This window comes from Rhinolophus sinicus, chromosome 4 (genome assembly GCF_057876585.1).
Source record: "Rhinolophus sinicus isolate RSI-liver-muscle chromosome 4, RSI-T2T, whole genome shotgun sequence".
NCBI classification, from domain to species: Eukaryota; Metazoa; Chordata; class Mammalia; order Chiroptera; family Rhinolophidae; genus Rhinolophus; species Rhinolophus sinicus.
In genome coordinates, this window is record NC_142504.1 from 50,782,502 (window position 1) to 50,802,369 (window position 19,868).

A 19,868-nucleotide genomic window follows, 5' to 3' on the forward strand; every position below is an offset into this window, starting at 1 on the left:
AAACCCATAATAATACTGATACTGAAAATCCGATGTATTGGGAAATTGAAGTCATTTCCCAGTGACTCCCCATGAAGTCATTTTTATGGAAACTGATTGGCCAAAAGAAAAATTAGAACTTCTAGATCCTGAAATAATAGAGTCTTCATTCATGTGGACAAACTTATCATAAGGTACGAGTAGCAGTAGACAAGGGAGGAAAACATTAGCTTAATAAAAAGTTATGATAATGCATGTAAAGGGTTCTTTGGTTGGCTAGGATGTTTGCTCCCCTAAGACTCATACTTGTCTAATATTGGACATTTTCTGCTCTTAATTGGTGTTACCGGTTGAATACTATTGCTCTTGGTCCTAGTTTGTACATGTTACACTAGATGCAAAAAATAACATAAGACAGACAGAAAAGAAACTCAGATCATGATAGGTCAAAGATTTGAAATGCTCCAGAATATATTTATTTAATTTAGACATATAAGATCTGACTGCCTTCCCTTTGCTCACCTTTTCTTTTAAATATAAATAAATAATTGGGCCATGACTGCCGTCTAAGGTGATGGTCTTGCCCCACCCCCAGTGGTCCAACATTCAGCAAGACAAATGCTGACACTAAGACTTCCTAGGAATGAGCCTTCCTAGCACTGTGGGACCACACTATGCAACCAAATGGTTGGTCATCAATGCATCCTTTGGGTTGATTTAGGACCAAAAGGGGAAATGGAGAACAGAAAAGGGACCACAGGTTAAACCTGACAGGGGCATGAGACTGAAAATAACCACATAAGATGGAGTGAACATAAAAAAATTTCATAACTAAAGTGGGAATGATGGGAAGTCACATCTTTAGCTTGAAACTGCCATCATAAAGTCAATCTTCACTTTAAATGAGCCTGTCTATTGTCTTTTTGCACCTAAGATGACATCCTTGAAATGTCAGTAATCCCTTTTCGCAGACCAGAGCAGAAAACTACAGAGTCCCTCATTATTATTCTTATCCTTTCACTAACATCTTTATGTGAAGTATTAACTACCCTGCATCCACCTGTGTAAAAGAAGTACCTGTCTCTCCAATTTACTTTTATCCAATCCTAGAGATTTCCTTGCTTTGTTTTCTCCCACCCCTTTAATCTACCACCAATGGATTTCTTGTAACCCTCTTCTGATTCTATGTATAAAATAAGCTGCAAACCGCCATTTCACAGAGCCTTTTCTCAATCCGTTGAGATTTTGCTTCCCTGCAATTGTTGTCAGTTTTGGCTCACATAAACTCTTGTAAGTTTTCTCTTAGGCTGGATGTTTTTCATCGACAAAAGAATGTGGTGTTTCCTCTACTAACTGAGACATTTATTGAATTATATAAAAATAAATTTATATTGACACTGAAAGTTGCTCTAAATTGGAATGGATTGTCATATAAGTTTAGAAAGTATTCTTTTGTTTAGTTTTGTTTTTTTTAAAGAATGGACTCTCATCGTTTTCCTTTTTTTTTTTTTTTTAATTTGGGGAAGGTGAACAGGACTTTATTGAGGAACAGTGTGTACTTCCAGGACTTTTCCAAGTTAAGTTGTTGTCCTTTAAATCTTAGTTGCAGAGGGCGCAGCCTACCATCCCTTGCGGGAATCCAACCAGCAACCTTGTGGTTGAGAGCCCGCGCTCTAACAGACTGAGCCACCCATCCAGGAGCCCTCTCTCATCTTTTTAAATTAGTTTCCTTTCTACCCAATAATTTCTTAAGAGCCCATCATTAAAGGATCAATCAATCAATAATTTAACAAGTATTTTTCCAGTACCTATTACATTGTCATAATTTGCCAATGTATTATGTAGAGAAACAAAAGAAGACTTATAAATTTACTTACTTGAAATTCTTGCAGTTAGAGAACATTTTAAATTCTAAAAGGAAAAGGAGAAGAAAAAAATTTGCCCTCTAGACCAGAAAAAGGTAGCAAGACTGACTGCTTGCTGTCAGTTTAAATTAACATAGCATAGGACTCATACCATTCTTGTAAAACACAAAGTCACTCAAAAGTATAGATACACTTATGATTTTATATATATATATTCATATTTCATCAATTCTAGTATGCCATTAATTGTAAAACTCACAATTATTTTATGAGCTACTAAGAAATAAAAATGCTGCCAAGTGAACTACAGCACGTCATCAATTGTGAGATGAATTCTGATAAAATGTGAAAAATATATATTTTAGAATCAGTGAAATAGGATACATAGTATGTGACCATTTGATGAATGTCTGTTGTACCCACAGACATTACAGATATGACACCAGGGTCTATGCTTCTTTTGTTCATCATTGTACCATGGCCAGCATGAATAAATTATTAATAAATCCTTGAATAAATGAATGAATGAATGAATGAGTCAGTGTGCAGATCTAATAGTGGAGTTTGTCTTCCACTCCAAGTGCCTAAATGATAAAGAAGAAAATGCATTTTGAATTAGCATTAACTACTAAGTAAGTGCTAGAAAGTAACAATAATATTGTCCGACATTTATTTTGAAGTAACATTTATCTCTCTGAAATGAAGTCCTGGAAATGATTAAATTCTGGTTAAAAAAAGAACCACCCACCTCTCTGGGAAACAGGTGAAGCTTGATTTACAAAGTGTAAGTGGGTAATTTGAGGTGTTTAATATAACAAGTAAATTGGATGGGGAGAGCAAACTGTTTTCATCTCCTACCCTTCTCTGTTTTTAAGAGAGAGCCAAATTCAGACCTAGGAGAAAAGGAGTTCTATAGTTTTATAGAAACCTGTGAGGGAGATGCCATTCTGTCCATGCACCATTAATTTCTCCTGTCAAAAACGCATTTAAGAAAAGAAAGCAATATCTTCATCCAGGTCCATGCAGGGCTTATTATAGGGTGATAATTATTGAACCGAATTCTTACAAGGAAAGATGCAGTTCAAAGAAGAATTCTGTCTATTCTAAAAGGGACGTTGTATGCTTGACTCCTAGTGTTATTTGATACTCTATTTTCTCCTCTGTCTTCTGACATCTCCACCCAACTCCTCATTCCTAGGAATCACCACCACTACCAAATCATCACCAAGTTCTGATCCAAAGTGGTCCACAGAGCTGACTGGACCAGACCAAAAGTGTCAAAATAGAAGTAACAGGGAGCGAAAATGCCTATCAGAATGGGTATGGGTTATAGTTATATTTGCACAGAATGCCTCCTAATTAATTCAATAAAGAATTGTGAGTTGTCTAGGTGAGTTACCGTGGAACTCTGTATGAATGAGTTGATAGTATGAGATCCTAAGCAGCTATTGACAAAATTAAGAAAAATCCATATGTATTCTTAATAAATCTGGAAAGATGTGTGACATAGCCTTAATTTAAAAAAAAAAATTGTAGATCAATGTGTAATGTATTTTAGTTTTAGTGTTGTTGTTTTTTTGTTTTGTTTTTTAAAGAAACCTTGGGCTATAGATACTGTTAGAAAACTATATTAGATAATGGTTGGAAGGAGTCATAGTGTTCGCCCTCACAAAGTTTTTGTCTAGTGAGGGAGATAAGACTTGTATGGAAATAAAACTATGATACTGAGGTGGATAGAGAAAGGCCTCTTAAGAGAGGATCAGATAAGGTGCCAAAAGAATCCAGAAAAGGAACTGGGTTAATTCTGACTGAGAGCCCATCAAGGAATGTTCATGGAGAAGTGATTTAACTGGGCCTTAAAGACCTGTGTGACAGTATAGAATGGGTGTGTTCTGAATCTGCTCGAAAAATCCTTTCATCTATTTCAGTGTAGTTGATGTAGTTGAGTTTCACACCCACCAATGCTACTTGTGGAAAATACATGTCATCAAGATATATATCTCCACAAATATATGGAGAGAAATTCATGTTCAGTACACATAGCAATTTATTAATAAATGTACGTTTTGAATAACATACAGAATCTTAGAGGGACTGCGAACTTCATCTCATCGTGGGGTGTTTAGCAGCCTCCCTGGCCTCTGTCCACTAGATCTCAGTAGCAAGCCCCCAGGCTTGACAACTGCAAATGTCTCTAGATATTGCCAAATGTCTCCAGGGGACAAAGTAGCCCTTAGTTAAGAACCATTGGTTCTTAATTCTTACCCACCAGTAGTGACTTGGATTTTCTTGGTCCTATTTTCAAGGATTTATAACCTTATTAGGTTAAGAAAACTTTTGGAAATCTGTTGAAATTTTTTGACTCATTCATTCCTCAGAAAAACGCACATCCTTGCACTCAATGGAATACAATTTCAGGGGATTTATACTTGGGTTCTCCAGAGATGAGCTCTGTTTCTGGGAGCTCACAGAATTGTCATGGTCTGTATTTTCCTGCCAGGAGGGTAACTGAAGGCTGGTGTCCAGAAGGCCCATATTTTGGAGCCCCTTTGGCATTTACTTCAGAATACTGATAATCAGGAGAGAATCATCTCGTTCACTAAACTCGTCGTCCTCCCTTCATCTTAACCTGCATTAGTCAGTTTTAGCAAGACTCATCCCAGCAGAAGACAAAACACTGAGGGTAGGACAGCTCTGACTCCCCTCACTTCCTTCTGGTCTAGATTCCTTTCTAGTTCAGCTTATTCTCTCCTTGATTGTCCAGAGAAATGAGAAGAAAGAAAGAATCAGTCAGGTAAGAAAAGGGGCCACGCGGACACTTGATTTTGATTGTGAAATGAGGAGAGAGAGAGAGAGAGAGAGAGAGAGAGAGAGAGAGAGAGAGAGAGAGAACAAACTATGTATCTAAAATTTATGAATAAATTATAATTTATGAATAAATTATGAGCTCTATAACCACCACCCACTAGGTACTCCTAAAGAAAGACTTTCTAGAAATCCAAAGCCTTCTTAAACCCCAGACTAGCCACTGCTCCTTTCTTTCCTCCTCCCCACCTGGTATGAGGGCTGTGAGCCAGACTGTGGATCTCCTGATTCACACAATCCGGACAAGGTCGGCGTTCCCAGCAATCGCTGACCTCTCCTCCGCCCGGCTCTGCACTTCTGTAACAAGTTCCCCAGGTGCTGTCCCGCCCCTGACTTCGCAGCCTGCCTTAGTAATTGGGAGGGGGGAGGGTAAGGGGAGTGTGGGGGAGGTGAGTGATTATCCGGTGGCCCAGTGAGTGACAGCCAGTAAGATTCTCAGCCTTTCCTGTTCGGGAAAGAGAAAGAATGCAGGAGGGGTAGGCAGGATTTCTTTCTCGGTAGGATAGGTGGAGAAAGATCGCTGCCTGTGTGTCCCTCTTTTGAACTTAGGTGTCTCTGTTGCTCCATAAATAAAATGTGTCCCTGCCTTCTGCGAGCGCTATAAAGGCAGCGAACGGCAGTCCCGGGGGCATTCCGGGCGGGGCACCAGCGGAGCCGCAGCAGGTGAGATCGCCACTGGAGGCGCAGCTCACGCCGCCTCACCCTGGCCTGTTTCCTAGGGAGACTCGCTGGTTGAGTACGGGACTAGTGAGGGGCCTGGAGCGGGCGGGCAGGGGGCAGGACAGCCTTCTTTCTGAGAAGCTGAGAGTGAGAAGGAAGCTAGGAAAACGGGCCGGGGGGAAGAGATCTGCCCCACCCGCGCAAAGTTCTGCGCCCAGGAAAGCTGCGACCCGCGTCCAGAATTTGCCTTGTGTATACGCAGCCTCGGACCCGGGAGCGTAGCCTGAGGGTCTGACCACCGGCCCGGGGCCTGTGCTTCTCCTCTGTGCGCACTTGGGGCTGCGTCCTAAGTGGGACGCAGAGAGAGAGGGACGCTCACGAGGTCCCCTCCAGCCCCGCCAGCGCCCCGGGTCCCAGCCCAGGTTCGGGGAGATTTCAGGACGCGGACAGCGCCCTGGCTCCCCGCCGGAGGCGACTGGGTCGAGCTCCCGAAGCCCCCAACGCGGGACTCATTCCTTTCAGTCCGCGAGCCCCGGGAAGCAGGTACAGGCTACGGAACCCGGAGGTCCTCAGGTGCACCCCTGCAGGTGGCGGTGCTCGCCCCGGGGCGGCAGGTCCCGAGCGCCCAGGGCGGCCTCAAGCGGACCAGGCTCTGCCGGATCTCTGCAACAGGTGGGGCCGGGAGGCGGCTAACGGGCGGGTGCCACTCCCCGTCCCTACTTCACGACCTCTTCTCCTTCCTCGCTCCATCGCCTCTCTTCTCGTCGTCCTCCTCCTCGAAGACTATGGAAGCGCCGGGCAGCAGGTCGGAGCCGCCGCAGCTCTGCGAGTACAGTGGCAGCTACGTGGTATCGCGGCGGGTCTACAGCGAGCACGCCTTCCAGCAGCAGTACGAGCGGCGCCTGCAGGAGCGCAGGACGCTGCGGGACCGACTGGCCACGAGCTGCAGGTAGCGGCCGGCGTCAGCCTGCGCAGTGGGAGACGCCTGGGTTTCAACCATCAGACTCCGGACTCGGGCTCACCTGTCCGCGACACGTCCTTCCTGGTGGGCAGGGTGGCTCCATCATTCTCCGCCCGAAGTTGACTCTAGTCTCAGAGTTTATCTTTGGGGAGAGTGTGTTCTGGTAGCCCCGTCTCTTTCTTTTTTCTTGGAGACACAGGAAGTGCAGAAGTACGCCCTGGGGTCCAGCGGGGCCCAACTGCCTTCTCGGGAAGGCCAGGCTGAGGAGAGTGGGAAAGAAAGAGGCTCGATTAAAAAGAGATGATGGGTAAACCCATCACCTGACCAGGAGGCCTTGAAAGCCCCACGCTCATTTAGGCAGGATGCCATTCAGAGACGGAATGACAGCCAGAACCCGGGAGAGAGCAGTGTGCTTCGCGTTCTTCCATCAGGCAGTGCACCAGGAGACCCTCCATCAGTCTCGAAACCCAAACGGGCCACCTGTAATTAGATATCACAAAGAGAACTACAGAACCAATAACTGCCAGATGTTCTTTCTTTTTAAATAATTTTATTATAGAACATTTCAAATACATACAAAAGTAGACATACCGGTAGTAGTATAATGAACCCTCTCTCCATGTTTTTGCCCATCTACCAGCGTCAATGACCATCTACTCAACATATATCTGTAGAGACTATTTTAAAAAATATAATCATAATTCCATTGTCACACTTAAAAATAAAATAATTCTTTAGTACCAAAAATTGCCAGCGTTAAAATTTCCAATTTTCTCATAGATATAATTAAAAAAATATTTTTTTGAATCTGGAGTCAAAGAATGTTCACCTACTGTTAATATTTTTCTCTTATCTATTAGTTGATGGATTTAAAAAATACTAACTAGCAAGGTACAACAAGGTGTACATTCACCATGTTGAATTTTATAAAAACTGGCTCCAAGTTTGGACTGCCAAAATATACAGAATGTGTTTATTTTTCTTAAAAGAAAAATAGAAGAGGTAGACGAAGGCGCCTGGTGCTGGAAGTCTGAAAATTAATCTCCATTTAGAGACTCCACATTGATCAATGTAAGGCTGGACAGAAAATGGGTTCTTGTGTAGGGATATTTTCTCAGAGGATTAAGAAGGACAGGAACACACTTAATCCTGTGTTTTCTAGTGCAGTGCATTTAAAAGAGTAGATAGAGTTCTTGGCAAAAGCATGGTAAACCCTTCAGTGTTAGTATATTGTCCATGAAATTCTCATTCTTTGTGATTTTTCTTAAGATTAGATTGGAAACCCAGGTTTCTTACCTTTTGACAGTTGTTCAAGAAAGAGAGCCCTTGGTGTGCTGAAGACTGTCCTGCCCATCTTGGACTGGCTCCCCAAATACCGAATCAAGGAATGGCTGCTTAGTGACATCATTTCAGGAGTTAGCACAGGGCTAGTGGGTACACTGCAAGGTAAGGTGTTGGTGGATTGGCTCTCAAGTGTTTGCGAATCAGTTTCCAGCAGCAGTTCATAACTTCCCTCAGGCTCGCATGGGTCTGCACCAAATGCTTCCTCACCCTTCAAGACCTCACCTTTTCTCTAGAGCCCTTTAGTGGAGAAAATAGCCTCTTTCCTCCTCCTCTCCCTTGGAGTTCTCTTCCTGGGAAACGATGTTGCTTTTTCTAGCTGTATGGCTCCAACTAGGGCCCTATTTACCTAAGCAGTAGCTTCTTAACTTTTACTGACCACACCTCACAGTAAGAAATATGTATTACATCATAATCAGTACACACATATCTCAAGTCTTGTGAGCTAATATTTGCCCTCACTACAAGTAATATATTCTGATATTTTCTATTCTGCTTATATATATATTTTAAATGATAATTGCAGCCCATTAAATTACATCCCACACATGGTCTTGACCTGCAGTTTGAAACTGGCTTGAGGGAAAGTGAAGGAAATATTTCAGCCTGGACTACACATAAGTGTTTTTTCTATTCTGCTCCCCACTCCTTTTGAATCCATCCCCTTATTTTAATGTTTGGCAAAGTGTCCCAACATAGGTGGTTATTACTATTCTAAACTGGCTTTATACCATATTTCCATGAGCATCTTGAAAATCTTTTGCCTAGTTAGTTGGGCATTGATGTATATTGATCTAGTGGAGAGCCCTGTGGAGTTGTCCTACATGACATTATGTACAATTGTCATACTTTTTCTTGTTTGGATCTAATTTCTGTTCTCCAACAAGAAAGGAGAAAAGGCAGTGCAACAATCAATGTGTCCCTCAGACAGAAACACTGAATTCAGATGAAACCACCCACATGCAAAGCTGGTATAAGCTTTTGGACTGAATTGACCACAATTTTAATCAACAACTGACTTATTTCCACGCGTGTGATCAGTGAATGATTGAATTACTAATCAGTTGAGTCAATTCATTTAAAGCAGGTGGTGCCCGTAGATTCAATCATTATCCCAGCAGATCTGAATTATGTTCCGCATCCCAGCATATCCTCAGACTGTATATAAAATAAAGAAACCACACAGGACAAGCTGCAAACTTAGGATATTGTGAAAAGGCCTTTCTTTATACAGTAGAAATATACCATAACTTTCGTTTGCAAATTCAGTCATTCTGGATGTACTTTTAGGCATGGCGTACGCTCTACTAGCTGCGGTTCCTGTTGGATATGGTCTCTACTCTGCTTTTTTCCCTATCCTGACATACTTTATCTTTGGAACATCAAGACACATCTCAGTTGGTAATTATAAGCATTTACTACAATTGTATTATTTATATTTAATGTGTTGTGGCCATATAATGTGTATTATGCTTCCATCTTTGTTAACGTTTTCCAGGGATATTTCCAGGGCTTCAGTACTTTGCCTGCTTTTTCTATTCAAAGATGCAAAAATGGTTCTTAGTTTTCAAAATACTATGCCTTTTGTTAGCTTTATACTTAAGGCCTTTTTTTTTTTCATGTAGTGGAGAAATTGAAAAATTGTTAAAATTATAGCTACCTTCAAATTTAAGCATGGCTTGACTTTTAAAAATGTAATAAATTTGACTTCATATTTAGAAAGTGTTCTCTTTCAAAACAAAATATAACAAGGAAAACTTCGAGAGGTCTTTGAACCCACTGTTTTACCAGATTAACTCAGTATTTACTAAGTTACGTTCATCAAATACATATTCATTTTTTCATTACAGAGCATACTTATTTTAAGTCACTAAGATTGGAACACTGGCAAAATTGTGCCAAAACAACTTAGAGACTAAGCTTGGCTTTCCTTCTCAAAATAGGTTTATTTCCTGCTGTTTCTAAAATTTGAATTCTCTTTTGCTAGAATGTGCTGGTAAATACATATTTTAAATGCTATTTTGCAACATTGACATTTATACTTGAGATTATTTTGCGCCTACATCCATCTGCTGACTAGACATGCCTACCTGGACAATCTTCTTGAAACAAACACAACTGTCCACCACATCCCCAATCTATACGCTTGTCCTTAGTTGTATTTCCCCCAGTATCGGGCATATTGCCTTGTTTGTGGAAGGAGGGCAGGAAGAATTTTTATTGATTGAAAGAACTTCCTCACCTGGGAGAATTGGTCAGTATCAAATGCTTGACCAGGTGAGGAACATAGAAGCTGATTTTTTCTTTATAGTATTCTATACATTTAGACATTTCAGGTTACTGGATTTTGGTAATGAGGCCTCTCAATTGTTAAAGCCTTCCATGGTTCAAGGACAGAATCATCATCATCATGGATAAACATACCAGTAATAAATAGATCAATTGCTGGAAGAAAAGGAGTACTTTTTAAACACAGACTCTTACAGACCGGCATTTAATATGAAAAAATAATTTGTTTTGGAAAGAGAAAAAGAGAAACTATACACACCCTTTGATGTTTCTTTATCCTAATTTGAAACCTGTGATATTGATCAAGGTACTCAGCTCCACAGAGACTAAGACATTAGAAATGAGCTTCTGTGGAATAAAAATAAGATGGAACAAGTAAAGACTCAGCTTATAGGCCCCCTCGCCAGGAAACCTGTCCTGACAGCTTGGCCCCCACCCCCATATCCAGGAAGATCACACAAGGATAGATGAGACACCCTTTCTGTGTACTTACAAAGCATCTTCAATGCTGCGTTATGATTACCTGCCTACATGTCTCTCTTGCTCATTTCTGGGTCATGAATGTCTTGAAACATCTGCTTTTTAGCTTCTTTTGTAACCCAACAATATCAGATTAGCATCCAATCAGAGCTAATTATCTGGTACATCTTTCTAATCCCAGGTAGATGCATGTTGTGCCTAAACATTTGTGGTTAAAAATTATTAATTGATGGAGACTTTTTTTCTCCAGGACCTTTCCCAGTCGTCAGTTTAATGGTGGGTTCTGTTGTTCTGACCCTGGCCCCCGACGAAAACTTTCTCATACCCAGCAGTAATGGAACTGCACCAAACGCTACCATGATAGACAGTGCGGCTAGAGATGCAGAAAGAGTACTGATTGCAAGCACCCTCACTCTTCTGGTTGGAATTATACAGGTAATGGACTTACAAGTGAAATGTAGATTGGCATGATTTTTATTTGAAATAACTAGCTGGTGCTAAGCTAAAAATAGAAGGCCTTTGAAAGTGAGAGGCAACAATCATTTATTGAGATCAATAAGAATAGCTATTCAGGAAGCATTGATTCAGGCAGAAGAAGCCCAGATAATGTTTCAATTAGGAGACAAAGGCAATGGGTATTTATGAGCAGGGGAAGGGAAACAATTAGATCGATAAAAGGAAGATATTTTATTGGTACAGATAATGAAGCCTGGTGACGTTAATTCTAAACAATGTTTATCATTTTCAGTCCAATAGTCATCAGTCCAGTAGTCATAATAACTACTTTCTTGTTATCTTTGCAAAAGTTACAGAAACAAGCTACATGATTTTTTGCTTTTCTTACTACATATTTAGAAATACTTCAAGGTTCATATTATACATGTTTTTCAAATTTAGAGTGATGGAGGGGAGAGGTAGGGCATTAAGAAATTCAGATTTGTTTCCTACAATTATTTTTGTGTTATAGGCAGGCTATCAGAGTTTAAATTGGTGTTAAATTTAATTTGTTAATAGCTCAAGAGACTAGGTTCTTCTCTTGGGCAAACATTTCATTTTTCCTTCCTTCTTCTTGTCCTAGTTGGTATTTGGAGGTTTGCAGATTGGATTCATCGTGAGGTACTTGGCAGATCCTTTGATTGGCGGATTCACAACCGCTGCTGCCTTCCAAGTGTTGGTCTCACAGCTAAAGATCATCCTCAACGTTTCAACCAGAAATTATAACGGAGTTCTGTCCATTATCTATGTAAGTGTTGCTTCTTCCTGTAGAGATGGCTCACTAGGAACAGTGTGTCTTTTTCCTCTTTAACTTGAGTCTGGAGAGCCTGCGCTCCTCTGTGCCATACTTTGGGAGCCACTGAAATCATTCTTCTCTGAAAGAAGCAACACAATCAGGAGGAGCATCAAAGAAGACAGATTTTGCAAATCATTGTTCTCAGTTGATCAAAATGGTTTAAGAAGTGTCACTGCACTTAAAAATATTAATGAAAACAAAGTGGTATCATGAAGCTTAGACTGGGATACAACAGACTTGAATTCCAATCTCAGCTTTGCCTCTGCCCTTAGGCACATACTGTAGGATAGTGGCTAAAAGCTCAGGTTTGGAGCTCAATGACCTGGATTCAAATCCTGACTCTACTATTTACTAGTCATATAAGCAAATCACCATGCGTCAGTTTCGTTCTCTGCAAAATGGAGTTGGTAATAGTATCTACCAACTAAGTTAAATAAGGACAGGTGAGAAGCACTTTGGCCCAGAGGCTGGCGTAGAACAAGTACTCAATGAAAGTACTTATGTTGAAATTATTATTTCACATCTCAAGGCTTCTTTCCTTTTTATCTGTAAAATGAAATAATTGGGCATGTATATCTGAAGCCCTTTCTAACTCTGAGAGCCCATAAAATGTATAATGTAAATGTCTCAGCAATTATAGATGAAAAAGAACATTAGATTCAGAGATGATTCAACATGCAAAATAGATGCAAAAGAAAGATGTAGATCTCACTAATTAGATTTAAAAAGTTCTTGGATCTAAATATATGTTCTATATAAAGCATGTTATTGATGGTTGAAAAGTGGTGATAATAGTAACATGATGTCACCCTAGCTTGGGGGGAATAATGCTATGCAAAAATAATGCACCAACATTAAGAATGGAGTCTTTTAATGATCTACCTATTAGCTTCTAACACAATGTAAGGCCATGCATAAATATCTAAAAATTAGTGAGGTGGTTAGGAATTTGCTCAATTTCACAGCACTGTCATAATCCCCACATTACTCCATCCATTCCACACACATTGCTGAGTGCCTTTTACAGACCAGGTACTATGCGGTAGAGGAGGCAGTGTAACACAGAAACTAAGACCACGGACTTTGAGCTTCAACAGGCTTGAGTTGTAGTCTTGGTTCCAGTACTTACTACTGGTGTGATTGGGGTATGTTAAATTTTCCTAAGCCTCAGTGTCCTGTATTGTAAAATGGGGATCATAAATAGTAGCTGCCTTTTAGTGCTGTGAGGATTAAAAATAAAAATTGTGTATAGCACTTAGCACAACATCTGGCACATGATAAGAACTCATAGTAGTAGTATTATTTTCATTATGATGAACAGGTATGATCGAGCTTACTGTTCACTTCCCAGGCATGTAGCCTATTAGAAGACATTAGCACAGGCTGTTTTTCTGATTCCGCATTATTTTTGTCATTGTTGCTTTTTTCCCCCTACCAAGTCCTTGATTCACTTTCAAACCTTCTGACTGTCTTTTTCTGACAGGCTTTTACTGTTGCAGTCGCTGACACAGCTTGCTTTTTCTTGCTTTCACATTTTCCCCATCAACCATTCATTTTTTTCCCTTTATTGTCATTCATTCAATCAATCTATTCAATAAGTATTTATTGACAACCCACCATACGCCAGGAACTGCTTTCCCTATAGAAACCCACTGATCTCTGAATCCACCAAGATACCCCCACAGAGTGTACTCACCTCCGTGTGTGAACACTGCGGGGGTCTGCCTCCACACAGATCACAGGAGGCCAAGCCAGTGGTTAACCTGGCCGTTGCTGGACCTCTGTGGATGGGGGACTGAAATAGTTCTTCTGGTCTCCTAGGACTATGTGTAAGATGATGTTTGCTGCCAATGATCTCACTATCAACAGGGATGAAATTAACCATGAAACACTAGAACAAGGTCCAAAAAAGTTTTAAACCACACATAGTCATTATGTGACATGTTTTGTTGGAAATTATTCTTGAAGTCTCAGGTTACAATGTGTCTTAGAATTTTGCAAGAAATTCCTCCCAGCCTAGGCAAGTTGGATAAAAATATTTCAGTTAGCCCTTTGTCATATGACTATAAGCTTCCTCTTCTGAGAAGAAAGAATCAGCAGGTCTGGAAATGATTGCAGAAGGATTGAATGAGCCACTCAGTACCTGAACAGAGAATTTTGTTTATGACATCACCAATTGCAATCATTCATGAAAGAATCCTTCAACAAATGCAGAGTGATAGTGGATTCTGCCAGGAAAGACTATGAGCTTTTTTGTAAAATGCTTTCCCTGGAATGTAGTTAACTTAACAGTCCTTTTGTTATAAAATTATACTTTGGATTGACCCCCACCCCCAATAAAAGGAAATAATGAACACAAAATAATGGAGGATGGAATAGTGGGAAAGAGAGAAAAATAAAAACATTAATTCACAAATGCCAGAGATGCTGGGTATAGGATGCAGAAGGGAGAATGAGAGTTTGTTGGCAGAATTCAGAATTAGTAATACTCTTCATGCTACCATGTGGCTGCTTAATTATCTAAGTAAATCACATGGTTTGTTCAAGAGTGATTATGTTTTCCTACTCATCATTTTGAATGGGTTGCCTCAATAGATAAGGGAAGTCTTTCTTCATGCTTACTAAGTCGATACTACCTGCCCTATTTCTTGCCTTAACAAAGGAAGACAACATTGAAAAGTTCTGCCCAGCTGGTGAGAGTTTTGAAAGCCACCGCTAAGCTTGATCAGATTCATTACTTTGATCTATGTCAGTATGTAAAATTTAAGCCATTATAGTAAGGTAGCACTTTGTATACACAAAAGTTCCGATTGCAGGAAATGCCTGACAGCAAGGGGTGGTTACGAAGGTCTGGTTATATTCATAGACATAAGATGAAGTAAAATAAATTTGGCTCCAAAAGTTAACTGATAAATTTCCTCATACATAATATCAGGTACAATTTTTAACTTATGACTTTATATACCCTAGTAATTCTGGGTAAGAATGAAGAAATTATCTAAATGAAATGGTCCTAAAATTCTCCAGGCACGGAAGAAAATATAGTAAAATATTATCCATTACTGAAGAGCTCATTATCATGATTTGGACTATTCAGAATCTAGGCTGGATGTGGAATTATATGTGTATCCATATTTAAACATATTTTAGTAAGCATTTTAATAGTAAACTAAATTAGAACTAATTTTCAGTGTTTTCTTAGAGTCTAAATCTATTTCTATTCCTTTGAGTACAATCTGACTACTTCACTTTATATAGGTGCGTTTTATTTCCACGTAGGTTAAACTATCGTAGAACTTTTCATAAGAGATCCTGAATGATTACTCAATATATAGGAACTAATATACTCATATGCCTTATTTTATGAAATTGTCTAATATACACTGATTTTATTTTTTGGAACTCATATTACATTGTTAATATATCAAAGGTGCTTTTTATTCGAAGGTCTAAGTGTTTCTTTTTGATTAAATGGGAATCTGGTAGTGATCACTTTTGTAAGGTGAAAATGTTTTCATGATTGGGATAATTATTCTGTTTTTAAGTTTCAATTTTACCATCTTGAGTTGAAAGTAAACCTTTATTGTACAGACAATCAAAATATTATCTCTAGCTCATGAATTAATGAGGATCATTATCAGAAAATGGACTATGTAAGGGACCAGAGAGCAATATCTTTAGGATTCTGAACTATGTAGGGTTGTTTATGCCTGTGGTACATAGGTGCCCTGAGTTCTTAAGTTACTGTGTCTGCTTATGGTAGTTTTCCATTTTTTTTTTTTCAATCGGCTATCACTTGTCTCATTTTGTTACTATCAGTATATGTTCCTCTAGCAATTTTTACTGACTCTGGGAAGCAGACGACGTAGACTTGTTGGGATTGAGTTTAAAGCAAGAGTAAAAATACTTTCTGAATGAATGAAAGTCCAGGAAGCTTCCTCCAAGTCAAATGCTTGCACTCTAGTTCAAGAGCTTGGTGGAATGTACTTTGCTCGCACTGTAACTTCTTCCCTCTTTCCCTTACTCTTGAATGTAATCCAGAGAGTAGAGAGTGCTGGCAAAACGACTCCTAGATTACTTAATGTTCATTATACATAAGCGTTATCAGATTGTCATTGTAATTATTTTAAGTATAGTTCATTTATAAAAATAAGTAAGATGCAAGTTATAAACTATAACATGCTCCATTCCTTTATCTTCACATAAAAATATATCTATAAAAAGACTCATTCAAAGAAAAATGACTTTCACTTAAATCATGTCTTCTTCAGGACTGAGGTTGCTATAACAAAGATATTAGTGTTTTTCCCTGGGATTCTCCCTTGTTAATAATATCCCTCTATTCCCAGAAACCTCCTATTTACAAAACAAAATTAGTTTTTCTTGAGCTGGCTTGTCTCTCCACTTGAAAAAAGAGTTACTTTTATTTAAATTGTCTTAGTTCAAGTCTGAAGTCAGTGTGAAATTAACTTTCAAAATTTTATATTTGACGTATATATCAATTCAATAGATTTTCTTACCCATAGGAATAGATCAGTCCATCTGTATCTCTATATGAAGTATTTTAGATATTTTTATTACCACCTGTATCATGCAGGTTTAGGAAAGAGCTGTACCTAAATCTCTGGCTAACTGAGACTTTTTGGTTCATTAACCTTTCATCTCAATAATACCATATCAACATGGTAAAGATTAGGCCATTTAATAACGCTGTAAAACCACTTTAAGATATAAACTTTTAAAGTTCTTCTGCAAGTAAAATACAGTATATAATAATATAATTTTTCTTTTAAGAGATCTTATTTTTATTGTAAACATTACAGGTAAACAAAAATAAGAAAGTAGAAATCACCACTCCAAGTTAATCATTATATATATATATATAAAAGACTGGATGTATTTAATGGTCTCTGTATCTGTCAACACATTTTTATGATTTTACATGAAGTTTTAAGTGCTATTTGATGATGATATCATGATTTTTTCATGTGGGAAATATATACAATTATTTTCTTTTCACAGACTCTGGTTGAGATTTTTCAAAATATTGGTAACACCAATGTGGCTGATTTCATTGCTGGATTACTCACTATTATCATCTGTATGGCAGTTAAGGAATTAAATGATCGATTTAAACACAAAATCCCAGTCCCTATTCCTATAGAAGTAATTGTGGTAAGTAGGATATGTAATTAAAAAATTCAGCATTAATTAGTTTGACAAGAAAGGAATTGTTAGAACAAATGGATTTTTTTAAACCTCTTTTGTTTTATTTCAGACAATAATTGCTACTGCCATTTCATATGGAGCCAACCTGGAAAAAAATTACAATGCTGGCATTGTTAAATCCATCCCAAGGGGGTGAGTACGCATTCCTCTTAGGCAATACGAATATATTAAATCAGGGCTTTCTATTTAAATGAAACCTTTTATTACAAGCTTCATTTCATTGGTGCTCTTTCAATCGTCCTATTTGTGTATTAAAGAAACACCCATTTGTGCAAACTATCAGATAAACAGTATGGATGTAGCTCAAGTTTAAGCCATTTGTTTAAAAGCAGCCCCCATAAGCTCTCTTTGTCCTTCATTTTCTTAAAAAGTGGCAGGACATGTAGTTACCACCAGACTCCTGATTTAAGCTCATATGTATAATTATAATTATAAAATATAATATAAATAGAGTCATGGTTAGTCACATTTTTTGCATTGAGAACCTTCTGCTTAAGGAATCAGGAATATCTAATCAAAATTCTCCATCATTTTGTTTAATCAATCTTAGGTAATAATTATGTCATTTGTTTCTATTAATAAAATGCATAATCTGCAAGGGAAGTTTTATATGTGTTTGGTAGTTTGGTGAATTAGAAGAGTAAAGAACTCCGGTCCTTTGTCCATCTCTGTCACCATCTAGTTCTGTGGCCCTGGAAGGGATTCTCCTATAAAACAAGGGTAATTATGGCTACTGAAGCCTCAACTTGAGCTTGTTGTGAAACACCAATGAGATCCCTCATAAAATGCAGAATGGACCAGGTCCATACAGTATAATTTTATTACATGGCATATAAAAAGAACCCCAAATGTTTATTAGATTTGTAACATTAACTTAGAGCATTTATGACTAGGTCTGCTGTTAGATAACCAGTAAGTACTCGATAACCAATAAGTTTTCCCTCCCCTAATATTAACTGAGGGACCTGGTACCAATCTTTGTTTCTCCATGCTCTTAATAGAAACTCCTTAAGCTGGCAGATTCCCAGTGCTGCTTATCCCACAGGGAACTGCTGCTTTTTTGTTTCATTAATCTTAGGATTTCTTCTAATAGCTGTTCAAAAAATACTTGAAAAAGTACAACTGGCTACATGGGGCTTAATTTACATATTATCCATTCTAATGTTTCTTAAACTTACCTTTTTGTGAGAATCATGAGGCCCTCGTTAACACAGAATCCGGTTCCCATCCCAGACTATTAAAGCAGGGTTTCTAGAGGAGGGGCCTGGGAATCAATATTTTTAAAAGGTGCTGCAAGTGACTCTTATGATCAGGCCTATGACATTATAAACGAGCCACGAGAGAGGCCTTTGTGGCCTGATCTCCTGTGGTGGCACAGAAATAAGTCTTTAGACATCGACACACCTGAAAAAGAAAGTCCGCTGTGGAGAAATTGGAAGAGCAGGGAGAGTGTTAAAGGTGAGTACCATGAAAGCAAGAAGAGCAAAGAGAAAGGTCATGCTAGCCCACCTTTCTATCCAGGCCCCGCTTCAGTCCTCCAAAAAGGGAGTAAAAGTGCATCCCTGTTGGCAGCTTCCTTTTATCCTGCTGAGGTCAATACCATATGTTAGGGTTGCTTGGTCCCCATAACTCCATTTGTATAAGAATCTTACTCTACATTGTCCCTTTTAATTATAGGGGTGGGTGGGGGATGTAGTTTCCTATTAAAGGAACTTCAGGCATAAGTGAGGTAGGTGGGGGAGATTATTTTTTTCTAGGCCCTCTACAATTACACCATATGGATAGTCCTCAAGATACAGGTCCATGAAGGTCATCCCCCAAATTTTCATATTTGGAGACAACCGTATGATTATACACTTGTAGTTTTTTTTTCCCTTGTATGTTTTGTGGAATAGCTCTGGTTTTGTCAGACAGTAGTTGTTTGACCCCACGATCACTGGGATATATTAGTCATTGTGACTACAAAGCATTCTGATAATTATATAAATTAAAAATTTTCTGAACTCAAGCTTTTAAATATCATAGCTCTTAAGATAATGGATTTTCCATGTAGCTCTTTTAGCATTTTATATCTTTTTATTTCTTTAACAGACCTGCCATGTCTTCATGCAGGGTAAATCTCATTTTGTAGCTGGTTTATCTTTGAATTTAAAAGATAAAATTGTGTAAGAAATACTATTGTGTGAAAGGGCATAGCATGGGCTTGTATGATACTAAAGAATCAGCAATGGCAGGTACATTCATGTCAGAGCTACAGGTGAGGCTGCATTGATTGGGAGGCTCTCAACAGGGCACACACACAAAAATCAGCCAGCGAGATGGCACCAACTTCTGATTAAAATTATAAAATCGGATGCTACCACTCATACTCGCGTGTTTTTGCTCGATTGCATCAAGTACTTCCATGTTTGACTTGTGGCTGGGTTGATTAGCACTTGGTGAGGTGGGAAAGAGAATTATGGTCAAATCTTCACAGCATTTTTCATTTAAAAACTCACTAGGTTCTTGCCTCCTGCACTGCCACCTGTAAGCTTGTTCTCTAAGATGCTGACTGCATCATTCTCCATCGCTGTGGTGGCTTACGCTATTGCGGTGTCTGTAGGAAAAGTATACGCCATCAAGTATGATTACACCATCGATGGGAACCAGGTATGGTCACCCTTTTGCTGAACTGGTTTTGTAGTGCTGAAAATAAGAAGAAAAAAAGGGAAAGATTTTGTTGTCTGCTAAAGAGGAGATTGGTTTCTTCCACCAGTCTTTATTGGTTTCCCTCTTGTGAATGTTAATTTGAAATTATTTTAAAATATCCATGGTGCATCACTTTACTTTTTAAGAAATAAGTTGAAGTAATCCAAATTTTAAAAGAGTTAATTCAGTCAGGTCATAAATAACATTCAAAGCAACGTAT

General features: G+C 38.9%; 1 protein-coding gene across 2 annotated transcripts in view; it reads left to right on the forward strand.

Moving 5' to 3' along the window:
- Nucleotides 1–5,233: 5,233 nt before the first annotated feature.
- The window catches only part of SLC26A4 (solute carrier family 26 member 4), a 38,413-nt gene continuing 23,778 nt past the window's right edge, over nt 5,234–19,868 (forward strand). The window contains exons 1-9 of one of the 2 annotated variants that reach the window (XM_019745335.3): nt 5,234–5,372; nt 6,152–6,318; nt 7,637–7,776; nt 8,962–9,072; nt 10,691–10,875; nt 11,519–11,683; nt 16,754–16,906; nt 17,010–17,092; nt 19,462–19,609. In XM_019745335.3, the coding sequence (XP_019600894.1) occupies nt 6,155–6,318; nt 7,637–7,776; nt 8,962–9,072; nt 10,691–10,875; nt 11,519–11,683; nt 16,754–16,906; nt 17,010–17,092; nt 19,462–19,609 (1,149 nt within the window). In that variant the 5' untranslated portion in view covers nt 5,234–5,372; nt 6,152–6,154. Of the gene's footprint in view, nt 5,373–6,052; nt 6,319–7,636; nt 7,777–8,961; nt 9,073–10,690; nt 10,876–11,518; nt 11,684–16,753; nt 16,907–17,009; nt 17,093–19,461; nt 19,610–19,868 lie in introns of those variants that run through there. The other variant, XM_019745337.3, reaches the window with a different exon arrangement.